This window comes from Oncorhynchus tshawytscha, linkage group LG03 (assembly GCF_018296145.1).
Source record: "Oncorhynchus tshawytscha isolate Ot180627B linkage group LG03, Otsh_v2.0, whole genome shotgun sequence".
Taxonomy (NCBI): domain Eukaryota; kingdom Metazoa; phylum Chordata; class Actinopteri; order Salmoniformes; family Salmonidae; genus Oncorhynchus; species Oncorhynchus tshawytscha.
In genome coordinates, this window is record NC_056431.1 from 46,981,991 (window position 1) to 46,994,987 (window position 12,997).

A 12,997-nucleotide genomic window follows, 5' to 3' on the forward strand; every position below is an offset into this window, starting at 1 on the left:
AGACATCTACAGCACTCGATGTCACAGGAAGGCCAAAAGATCATCAAGGACCAAAACCACCTGAGCCACTGCTTGTTAACACCGCTATCATCCACAAGGCGAGGTCAGTATAGGTGCATCAAAGCTGGGACCGAGAGATTTAAAAACAGCTTCTATCTCAAGGCCATCAGACTGCTAAACAGCAATCACTAACTCAGAGAGGCTGCTGGCTACATTGACACCCAATCATAGAACACTTTAATAAATCGATCACTAGTCACTTTAAACAATGCCACTTTAAATAATGCCACTTGAATAATGTTTACATATCTTACTCATATCACATGTATATATTGTATTTTATACCATCTACTGCACCTTGCCTATGCCGCTCGGCCATTGCGCATCCATATACTTATATGGACATATTCTCATTCACCCCTTTAGATTTGTGTGTATTAGGTAGTTGTTGGGGAAACGTTAGATTACTTGTTAGATATTACTGCACTGTCGGAACTAGAAGCACAAACATTTCGCTAAACTCGGATTAACATCTGCTAACCATGTGTATGTGACCAATACAATTTGATTTGATAATAAACCGTAGCAGCAGCGTGTCAAAAGAGCTAAAAACAAAAAACGGTAAATGCCCGATAGTTAAATAGTTAACCAATAGCTACCCGGACTAACTATTTAGCAGTCTTATGGCTTGGGGGTAAAAGCTGTTCAGGGTCTTGTTGGTTCCATTCTTGGTGCGTCGGTAACGCTTGCCGTGCGGTGTCAACGAGCACAGTCTATGACTAGGGTGGCTGGAGTGTTATTTAAACAAAATAGCATTTTCACACTCCATTTCAAACAGCATGATAGAAGGGGGTTATTAGACAACATGATAGAGGGGGTTAGTTAATATTACAGAGGAATCTAGCTTTCACAGGATACTCCCCATGCAGACAGAAATGCAAGAATTCAGCATCAGTTCCATGCAGGCAAGGCCCACAGGTTAAGGGTTACTGGACAAAACACAGACCACAATTCGATCCAAACTGTGCAGCGACAGAATGCTAAAAAATGATATTTTCTCTCTCTGGTCTCCCAAGGAGCTGGAGGCTGGTCTCCCCAGGTGACAGACAGCCAGCCATGGCTGCAGCTGGACCTCAGGGACAGGATGGAGGTGACGGCCGTCGCCACACAGGGGCGCTACGGCAGCTCAGACTGGGTCAGCGGCTACCTGCTGCTGTTCAGTGACACAGGCCAAGCCTGGAAGCAGTACCGACAGGAGGACGGGGTGGGGGTGAGTTGTATCATACTGCAGATTTACTGTTGCCATTGTGAAGACTTCACTGATGTGCTATTCACTGAGGTATTGCCTTGGCTTTAGCTCAATGGGCTAATACGGGTTTCAACCCAGTCAGTCACATTGATTTGAAAATAATAATCTAAGTTTTGACTTTTCTTTTCACTTGGCTCACTAGGATGAGTGAGTAGCTGCGTATTGAGCTCTAACTCAGAGTAGGTCAGAGCTCCAAGGGTACACCTCATAAAATAAGACATTACGTCCCTCTCTTGTACTTGAGTTAGTGTCCTCCACCTCTGGTGTGTGAGAGAGAGTAGATAGCTAAACATCTCTGTCTTTGTTTTGCTCTCCCCAGAGGTACCATGCTTTGTGGGAAAACGATTAGGAGAATTCAGACTCTGTAACTCAATTTTTATCTCATTGTTTCACATCCTTGTGAAGGAAACATTTTGTTAAGTCTGACAATAGTCTGGGATGAACTGTGTGGATGTAGACTACACACGTCTGGCTCACTCCACATATATCCTACTCCTCCTCTACTATGATTTTATAGCTAGTACTTGGCTAGCATGTGTGCATAATTGAGTTAACATCTAAAAAGAAATGCCTGTTTGTACCTCATGATGTTGGTGTGCACATACATTCTTTATAAGCCATTGTGCTCGCCCCAGTTATGTCAAATTGCGTGACGGAAATCTTAAATTGGAAGCACTGAAAAAGAATGAGGAGAGAAAATGGAGACAACTCAACATTCCTACCATTTTTTTCTGAACAAGTTTCTCTCTCATGGTGGATAATGAATAGTAGTTGGGGTTACAAGTACAAACAGCGTGTCCAGTACGCTACAGCAGCCTGTCTTCTATTATTTATTATCATCTTCGACTTAAAAAAAATCATTGTTTTACACTCCAGTATGGGAATGTGGCATGGTGTAGAGATGCTGGTGTAGTGGATAAACCCTGGGAGACGTGCTTTGAAATTTTTTTTCAATGATTGCTAGGGACTTAACAATAATTGGGATCTACAGTGCATTCAGAAAGTATTTGGGCCCCTTGACTTTTTCCACATTTTGTTACGTTACAGCCTTATTCTAAAATGGATTAAATAAAACGAATTCCTCATCAGTCTACACACCATACCCCATAATGACATAGCGATAACAGGTTTTTAGACATTTCTACAATTGTATTAAAAATTTCTAACAGAAATACCTTATTTACATACGTTTTCCGACCCTTTGCCATTAAACTCGAAATTGAGCTCAGGTGCATCCTGTTTCCATTAACCATCCCTGAGATGTTTCTACTGTGGTAAATTCAATTGATTGGACATGATTTGGAAAGGCTCACACCTGTATACTGTATATAAGGTCCCACAGTTAACAATATATGTCAGAGCAAAAACTAAGCCATGAGGTTGAAGGAATTGTCCATAGAGCTCCGGAACAGGATTGCGTTGAGGCACAGATTTGGGGAAGGGTACCAAAAAAGGTTTGCAGAATTGAAGTGGCCTCCATCAATCTTAAATGGAAGAAGTTTGGAACCACAAAGACTTTCTAGAGCTGGCCGTCCGGTCAAACTGAGCAATCAGGGGAGAAGGGCCTCTGTGGAGATTGGAAAACCTTCCAGAAGGACAACTATCTCTGCAGCACTCCACCAATCAGCCCTTTATGGTAGAGTGCCCAGACGGAAGCCACTCCTCATTAAAAGGCACATGACAGCATGCTTGGAGTTTGCCAAAAGGCACCTAAAGGACTCTCAGACCATGAGAAACAAGATTATCTGGTCTGCTGAAACCAAGATTGAACTATTTGGCCAGAATGTCAAGCGTCATATCTGGATGAAACCTGTCCCTATCCCTACGGTGGAGTATAGTGGTGGCAGCATCATGCTGTGGGGATGATTTTCAGCTACAGGGACTGGGAGACTAGTTAGGATCGAGGGAAATATGAACAGAGAAAAGTACAGAGAGATCCTTGATGAAAACCTGCTCTACAGAGTTTAGAACCTCAGACTGGGGCAGAGGTTCTCCTTCCAACAGGACAATGACCCTACGCACACAGCCAAGACAAAGACATCTTTGACTGGCCCAGCCAGAGCCCGGACTTGAACCCGATCTAATATCTCTGGATAGACCTGAAAATAGCTGTGCAGCTATGCCCCCCATCCAACCTGACAGAGCTTGAGAGGATCTGCGGAGAAGAATGGGAGAAACTCGCCAAATACAGGTGTGTCATACCCAAGAAGACTCTAGGTTGTAATCGCTGCCAAATGTACTTGAACAAAGTATAGAGTAAAGGGTCTGAATACTTATGTAAATGTCATGTGTCCATTTTATTTATTTTTTATAAATGGATCTTAGAATAGTCCCATGGCTTTGCTGTAGTCAGACCAAGAGTATTTGTTTTCCAGAATATAATTATATTTATTTGGACAGCATTTTACACCAGGGATTTCTTTGAGTTACCAAGTCAGATTGAGGAAACATATGTATGTAAATATTGAAATTGCTGGTATAGTTGAATGTGAGGTCATCCTTATGAACTGTCTATATATCCAATAATTATTTCATGAGCTTATATGATACACAGGAAAGTGACCCCGTTACTTTATATATCCTGTCGTAGATACCTGACACGTCTTCACTATTAACTCAAAGAAAATGTAATGTATGCTTTTTGATTGGAAATGTACTTAATATATAAGCTGTACCAGACAGTTGTAAATGCATCTCACTCCATCTTTGATTTCCAAGCAAATAAACCCTCTCTGTGGCTCTGGTTCAACCTCTGGTCTGTCAATACCTTTCACTAACCACAAGCATCTAACTGTAAATCACATAGTGTTCTCAGCAGCTTGTTTTCTCAGCAGTCTCCTATTACAAAGACACTATGGCAGCCCACAGTTTAGTGGCTGGCTACACTCTAGTCTATGTAATTAATATGGGTTTTATTAAGAATTAAAGCAAGGAATGAGCGTGTGGTGTTAATTTGATTCGTTCTTCAGTGAGTTAAAGTAAGCGGATGTAGAGCCCATAGAATTAGAATGAGAGATGAGAATAAGCAGCCTATGGCTTTTAAGCTACCCCCCCCCCTCTACGCTTGGTATAAATGCCAAGCAGTGCTTTGAAATCAGACAAGTAGTTTAGATGATACAGTTGTGGCCAAATATATTGGCACCCCTACACTTTTCTTAAATAATTCCCTATTTCTTAAAAAAATAAGTTCAAATTGAAGAAAAAGTGTTTGGTCCCCACACCTAGTTATTGTCTTTTTAACATTGCACAACCAATTGCACAACCAACTTAAGTTTACCATTTTAATTGAAAAATGTTGTTCTGGAGTGGCCAGAGAAGAGTGTAGATATGAATCACATCCATAACCAATGTCGAGAGCTGAAAGCAGCAGTTGGTGGAGGGTACCCCTCAAACATTGAAGAATTAGAGCAGTTTGCTACTGAAAAGTGAGCACATTGCCAGTAGAAATGTGCAGCAAGCTCATTGGTGGCTCCAAGAAGCATTTGTTGGATGTTATCTTGGCCAAAGGCTGTGCTAATTCCTAAGTGCCAATAATTGTGTCCATGCCATTTGTCTTTATTTTCTCAATAAAAATTGTAAACTTAAGTTTACAAAAATAAAATGGGTTCTCCAATGTTGACAATCCAATAACAACATGTGGAGAATAAACTAATGTTTTATTTATTTTTTTATTTAAAGAAAAATGGGGAATTAATTAAGGAAGGTGCAAGAGTGCCAAGCGTGTGACTCTTGGATGCATTTGATCAACTTGTTTTGGTTTTGTTTCAGATTATTTTGTGCCCTATAGAAATTAATGGTACAGAATGTGTTGTGTCATTTTGGAGTCAACATTATTGTAAATAACAATAGAATATGTTTTTAAACACTTCTACCTTAATGTGGATGCTACCATGGTTAAGGATAATCCTGAATTAATCTTAAATAATGATGAGTGACAAAATTACAGAGCCATAAATATCATACCCACCCATAAAATGCTAAACTCCTCTGTTATTGTAGGTTAGGATGTCTTTGGGGTGTGATATTTGTGTGTCTGGAACTTTCTCACTCATCATTATTTACGATTCATTCAGGACTATCTGTAATCATGGTAGCATAGACATTAATGTAGAAGTGTTTAGAAACATATTCTTGTTTATAATAAAAGGGACAAAATGACATAAGACATTATTGACCATTCATTTCCATTGGGCACAAAATAATCTGAAACACAATCAAAACAAACAGCGAATGCATCCAACAAGTTTGTGGAGTCAAAAGCTTGATGTAATCATTGTGCGCTAGGAATATGGGACAAAATACTAAACATTGGACTACTTTAATAAACATACATATAAGTGAATTTGTCCCAATAGTTTTGGTTCCCTAAAATGGGGGGACTATCTACAAAAGGTACTGTAATTTCTAAACGGTTCACATGATATTGATTAAAACACCCTCAAATTAAAGCTGACAGTGCACTTTAACCGCATAGTCATTGTATCATTTCAAGTGCTGGAGTACAGAGCCAAAACAACAACAAAAGAATCGCTGTCCCAATAAAATCACTATCCCAACCTTCCTGCCATCCAGAACCTCTATACCAGGCGGTGACAGAGGAAGGCCCTAAAAAGACTCCAGCCACCCTACTCATAGTGTTCTCTCTGCTACCGCACGGCAAGCGGTACCAGAGCGCCAAGTCTAGGTCCAAGGGGCTTCTAAACAACTTCCACCCTCAAGCTATAAGACTCCTGAACACCTAATCAAATGGCTACCCAGACTATTTGCATTGCCCCCCACCCCTCTTTTACACGGCTGCTACTCTCTGTTGTTATCATCTATGCATAGTCACTTTAATAACTCTACCTACATGTACATACTACCTCAACTAACCGGTGCCCCCGCACATTGACTCTGTACCTGCACCCCCCTGTATATATTGTTATTTTTTCCTGCTGCTCTTAAATAACTTGTTACATTTATATCTCACTCTTGTCCGTATTTTTTGAAACTGCATTGTTAGTTGGGGGCTTCTAAGTAAGCACTTCACTGTAATGTCTACACCTGTTGAATTCGGCGCATGTGACTAATACAATTTGATTTGATTTGACTTTTGGAGCTCACTGTATTAGGCCGCAACTGTATTTCAAGTCATATTACCAAAGTTGAGACTCATCAATCCTCAGTTAATTAATTTAAAAAACGAAGAACATTCCAGTTGTATTTTTGTCATTCAATCAATGACACACAGAATACTACATCTAACTAACCTGTTAAATAGTCATAACATTTCTTCTGTCAATGTGAGAAGATAGCAGGTGTCATTTGGTTTTGATCCATGCCTGAAGAAACAGAAACAGTGGGATCAATTGGATGAGTGGCAGCTAGTTAGTGAGACTCCCCTAATGAAGGCACTCCAAAGGTGGGCGACCAATTTGAACCTGCACGCCACACGGAGATATGAATTGACGTCAGTCTGGCATTTTAACAAGGGAAGTTCAAAGGTAATGGCCTGCTGACGGCGGTGCAGGCTGAGAAGGCTAATGAGAGAACACCAGCTGCCTGCGTCTGCCAGGTTGCAGCAACTCTGCACCTGTAAGGTTAGCCATTATTATGTGCTGTGTATGAAAAGAGTAGTTTTATAGCACTTAAGATACACACATGGGCAAAGGCACGTTCTCTAACACACCCACTCTCCCTCTCCTGCTTTCTCTCACTTTCAATGACACACTTACACTTACACACACACACACACACACACACACACACAGAAAGACACACACACACACACACACAGAGACACACACACCGACACCCACAGCCACAAGACACAGCCAGAGCTGCAGTCCTTTTATCTCTGCTCTGTGCCAGACCAGGTCACAATGGCAACATGATTATCTATTCTTGGAATTCTCCTCAGTCTTTGTCTCCTAGGAGTCACATAGCAAGGCCAGCACTGCAACGACACAACAGGGAGTATAAAGCCATGTTGGGAACAACAGGGAGTATAGGCCATGTTGGGAACAACAGGGAGTATAGGCCATGATGGAAACAACAGGATGGCACTCATGAAACAGTTGTTAATCATCCAATTAGACAAAGCCAGAGAGAAAGAAAGGAATGACTCATGTTTGTGGGTGACCAGCTAGCTATTAAGTTATGAAATGTTGTATTATTTTGTGCATATAGTCTAATGTTGTTCTTTTTTTGTACCATTGTTTGTTGGAACTTTGTTTACTTTGGTATTTGTGTTTCCGTCAGTTCGTTTGAGAAGATTGATGCTCTCTGGTCCAAATACACATCAAAAAGAAATTTCAAATTTCAGTTCCAATGTTTAGGTATTTTCATGTAAACCCCTCTGTGCTTATTAAGGAAGTTGTATTTTCCGTCAATTAGCAAAATCCTCTACCCCCGGGGTGAAACAGTGTGCAAAACACAATTTAAGGTTTGTTGAAAAAAACTGTAGACTACAGTAATGACAGAATATAAACATATTCAGATAGCTCCTCTTCAATCCGTCAGGAAGAGGGTGTTAAGGGTGTTAATGGGATTGATATGCCTGTTAGCTGTGTATGCAGAAGTGTTTGTGGTGTTTAGGTTTGTGTCGAAAATTAGGTTGGTGTTGATGAACAAAAGCCAAGTAAACTTTTGGGAAACTATTTAAGATTAAGTTGCTCTTGTGCTATATCTCCTTTATAACTACTTTGGTAAACGGAATGCAAATAATATAGATCTGATTAGGCTCGTTTTGCACTGGGTGAAAGTTGATCGCATTCCAGTTTTAGAACCGGTGCTGCCTCCCGTGCGTGAGCCAGGTGCCCCGTTCAAAGCCCAAGGCGAAGTCATTATTTACATTTGAGTCATTTAGCAGGCACTCTTATATAGAACGACTTACATGAGCAATTAGGGTTAAGTGCCTTGCTCATGGGCACTGACAGATTTTTCACCTAGTTGGCTCGGGGATTCAAACCAGTGACCTTTCGGTTACTGGCCCAATGCTCTTAGCCTAGATGTTGCCTAGTAAATTCACGTTAACAAGCAAGATAACTTAGCTGGTTAATTTTTGCTCATGTGAGGAAGTTAGGCTATCAGGCATTTTAGTTAGGTAGCCTAAGACAACAAAAAAACTAAAAGTGTGTACAGAGTCGTAGACCATTTTGCCAACATGAAAGAGAGGAGGATGGCATTGGTGCCCAACCAGTCTACAAGTAGGGTGAGTCAACATGTTCTTTCTACTTGCACACACACACACACACACACACACACACACAGAAATCAGTGCCATGGACAGCCACATGTTATTTAGCAACATTGATTGGGCTAAATCGTTTTGGTGTCTTTACATTTGTTTTCACTGTATTAGACAAAGTGTATATAGCCTAGTTGATTTAATGACATTGAAATGTTTAAGTTGAAATGGTGCTGGAATAGCGGAGGCAGTGCTCCTGTTTTCTTTGTGCTGACTTGCGTTAACTCTCCATTGGTCCAAATCAGTAGTTGTTTAGTAAACTGTCAGAAACATTAACGTGCTTGAACATGCTGTACACCAGGGATTGGCAAATCCAGTCCTTGGGGGCCTGATTGGTGTCACACTTTTACCCCAGCCCCAGCTGTCTCCAATAATCAACTAATCATGATCTTCAGTTTAGAATGCAATTAGTTGAATCAGCTGTGTTTGCTAGGGATGGGGAGAAAAGTGTGACACCACTGGAGTTGCCCGTCCCCTGCTCTACACTATTTAACTGTTTGTTACATGAAATATTTGCTTTGTGGATTTCACAAGGACAGATGTTGCTCTCCGGCTTTGGGATGTAACAAATGTATACGTGATTGAATTTATTCCACCACTGTGTGACGGTTATCGTTTTGTTGTGTCTGCCTTAGTGTATATCATGATGGTGTATGAACAAATAGGTTATAGAACAAACAATGCAATTATCACAACATAGGTTGCAATATGGATATTTTCCTGACTTGGCTCGGCTTCCCCAGGGATTTTACCCACACACTGCTACTGGTGGTATGGATATTGACAAATAGCTTTTTCTCAGTAATGAATATGCATGCCACATTTTGGTGAAGCAAACGCTTATCAAATTGTATTTGGTAAATAAGTTACTTTACCTTGTGGAGGATATGCATTGCAATAGCCTGCATGGTCTGAGTGGATGAGTAAACCCCAGTGAGTTTGCAAATGCTTATCTTGCACAGACATGAGTTACATTTGTAATTGCTTAGCTTGCACCTCTTCTAAAATACAGTCACCAGGCTCCACTTAAATGGACTCACAATAAAGACGCATGGGTATAAATCAAAATAATAAAATAGTTACCTTGTAAGACTGCCTCTTCTTCATTATCTACAGAGACCAATCTCTGTAGAGTCTATCCCTCAGAGAGGTAACACCATACTCCATGTGTGTGTAATTTGTGCTTCTTCTACTACCTCCCCCATCTGCTATTGTGTTTTCAGCTGCAGGGAGAAGTGAATTAATGGCATTTCTTGACTCTGTTGAGCCTGGAGCTCCGGTGTCAACAATCCATCTTTCCTTTACTCTGTGATACACATCATTATCGATTTAGCTCGTCACCTGCCTCGAATTCGTTATGACGGCTGCTTGTGATCAGTCATCTGAGTTTCCTCGCTCTCTCTCTCTCTCTCTCTCTCTCTGTTCACCCCCCTAAGCCTCCATGGTGCAGATTATTAATGCAGTGGAGGGTAGGGGGACAGGGGGATGGAAATTACGAAGAATAATGACATCTCGCAGTTTCAGTGAGAGATATTCATTGTTATCTGCCTGGGAGCAGACAATATGATACCAATTGTTTTTTCCCATCTACTTCCCATCCACAGAAGTGTGTGTTAGTGCAGTGGTGGACATCCTCCCAGGATCCTCACAGGATCCCCGAACCCAGGCAACACATTTGATATGTTTTATCTAAAAGTAGGGTCAGGTGAAGAGAAACATATGGCACAAGTTTTGTTTTGTTGCAGAACACTAATACAGTATCTTTAACAGTTCTTGGAAACTAACCCTCTTTAATGTTAAGATCCAAAACATTAAGTCCTAGACGACACAAAACCCTTTTTAATTATTTAATTCCTCTGGAAGATACAAGGTCAGTTCAGAGAGCCATGCTTGGTTAACAGTGACTCCCTTAATAACGGAGCTATAATTTCTGGTTTTGTTTGATGAATACAGTTCCCTCAAGGATACCCCGCCCCTGTATATTAACACTTGGCATTGCATCTAACTCTTCTGCCTTTTCTCCCTTCCTCTCTCTCTGCTGTGTGTCTCCAGAGGTTTGTGGGGAACGTGAATGCTGACAGTGTCATTCACCACAAGTTGTCCCACTCTATCAGAAGCCGCTTCCTGCGCTTCGTCCCACTGGACTGGAACCCCAGTGGCTGGGTGGGACTCAGAGTGGAGGTGTACGGCTGTGCCTACAGTGAGTGACCAGACCACCCCTACCTCTAACATACACACCATACACATTAGGGTGTGCCTGCAATAAAGGGACCACCAGCCCTTACACACAGACCATACACATTCAGCTAATATCATAATGCCACAGTGAGTGACCAGAACACCCCTTACATCCAGAACACCCTACTTTTGTGTATACCCTTTGATGAATGCAGGACATTTGAGGACAACTGCATAAATAGAGATAGCGAGTATTTTGATATTGATGCTCTTCTCTCATTTATCACAAATGTTCCCACCAGCTAACAGAGACAAACAGTGACTGCCAGGCACATGTAAAGTGTCGGCCCCATGTTTCATGAGCTGAAATAAAAGATCCCAGGTATTTTTCATACGCACAAAAGTGTATTTCTCTAAAATGTTGTGCACAATTTGTTTATATCCCTGTTGGTGAGCATTTCTCCTTTGCCAATATAATCCATCCACCTGACAGGTATGGCATATCAAGAAGCTGATTGAACAGAATGATCATTACACAGGTGCACCTTGTGCTGGGGACAATAAAAGGCCACTCTAAAATGTGCAGTTTTGTAACACAACACAATGCCTCAGATGTCTCAAGTTTTGAGGGAACGTGCAATTGGAATGCTGACTGTAGGAATGTCCACCAGAGTTGTTTCAAGAGAATTTAATGTTAATTTCTCTAACAACATCGTCCAACCGGCCTCACAACTGCAGACCACACATAACCATGCTAACCCAGGACCTCCACATCCTGCTTCTTCACCTGTGGGATGGTCTGAGGGGTGTGGGTGTGCTGAGTAGTATTTCTGTCTGTAATAATGTCCTTTTGTGGGGAAAAAGTCTGATTGGCTGGGCCTGGCTCCCCAGTGGGTGGGCCTGGCTGCCAAGTGGGTGAGAAAATGCCTCTCCATGGCCCCACCCATGGCTGCACACCTGCCCAGTCATGTGAAATCCATAGACTAGGGCCTAATTTATTTATTTCAATTGACTGATTTCCTTATGTGAGCTGTAACTCAGTAAAATCTTTGAAATTGTTGCATGTTGCATTTATATTTTTGTTCTGTATAAATAAAAGGGACACTGGGACGCCTCTCACACACATTCTGAAGCATCATTAACTGGATCAGCCAGTGAATTGCGGCTCTGTGAAAGACAGTTGTATTTTACTCTGAGTGAGCACTTTCATAATCCCGAACTGTTCCACAGCATGATCCCTGTATTAATGTTGGATGAATGTGTGCTCTGCTGTGTGACATGCACCTCAATGTATCTCAATGAGGAGAGACCATACACATCTCAATTCAAACTATGAAACAGGTTGATCAATTCACGATACAGCGAGCAGAGATAGAAAGAGAATAGAAGAGAGAGAGATGAGAAGAGAAGAGAGAGACTTGCTATGCAATGTCATTACAATACTGGCGTTACAGATTCATGTATCTATGCATGAGTCCTCTAGGTCTTCCAATGACTAAATTACATTGGAAAATCTGAAAATGCCCCCATGACAAATTCATAACTTGCATTCTTGAGGACTTACAGGAATCAATTTTGTAGTATGACCGAAAGGGGTGAGCACTAGAGCATGTGCAGTAATTATTAAAATAACAGGTGTATGTCAGAGATTGTTCCTATCCAGTTACACATGGAAATGGCTTCCAGCATAATACATTTCAATGCCATCACTGATATAGCCACATTACCATAACAGGTATGAAGCTCACAGTGACAGGGGACAAGTATCCCAAATGACAACCCATTTCACTGTCTGTTGATTGCCTTCAGAGTCAGACGTGGCAGACTTTGATGGCAGAAGCTCCCTGCTCTACCGGTTTAACCAGAAGTCCATGAGCACGGTGAAGGATGTGATCTCGCTGCGCTTCAAGAGCCACCAGGCTGAGGGGGTGCTGCTCCACGGAGAGGGTCAGAGGGGCGATTACATCACTCTGGAGCTGCACCGGGGCAGGCTGGCCCTCTATCTCAACCTGGGTGAGTTTGTCACACCGGGGCAGGCTGGCCCTCTTCCTTAACATGAGTGAGTTTGTCACATCGGGGCAGGCTGCAAGGCACGTGCACAGATAAGGCTCTAGTGGTGCTGGACCACCTGCCTGTTTGCTCTCCTAGGAAGAATGTGCCCTTTTTGATTGGTGGCATTTAAAATATATATTTATGCATATTTTAAGTCTATTTTCTCTTTTGTATTGTACATCTAAATGTTATGAACTGTGCATCAAACATGCAAATTTCTCATAAACTTT

The 12,997-nt window shown here is 41.6% G+C and overlaps 1 protein-coding gene across 1 annotated transcript in view; it reads left to right on the forward strand.

The window, feature by feature from the left end:
* Positions 1–12,997, forward strand: part of LOC112237428 (contactin-associated protein-like 5) — a 64,022-nt gene that overhangs the window by 15,409 nt on the left and 35,616 nt on the right. Inside the window, exons 3-5 of the mRNA XM_024406026.2 lie at positions 1,077–1,270; positions 10,590–10,737; positions 12,525–12,728. Coding sequence (XP_024261794.1) covers positions 1,077–1,270; positions 10,590–10,737; positions 12,525–12,728 — 546 coding nt within the window. The remainder of the gene's footprint in view (positions 1–1,076; positions 1,271–10,589; positions 10,738–12,524; positions 12,729–12,997) is intronic.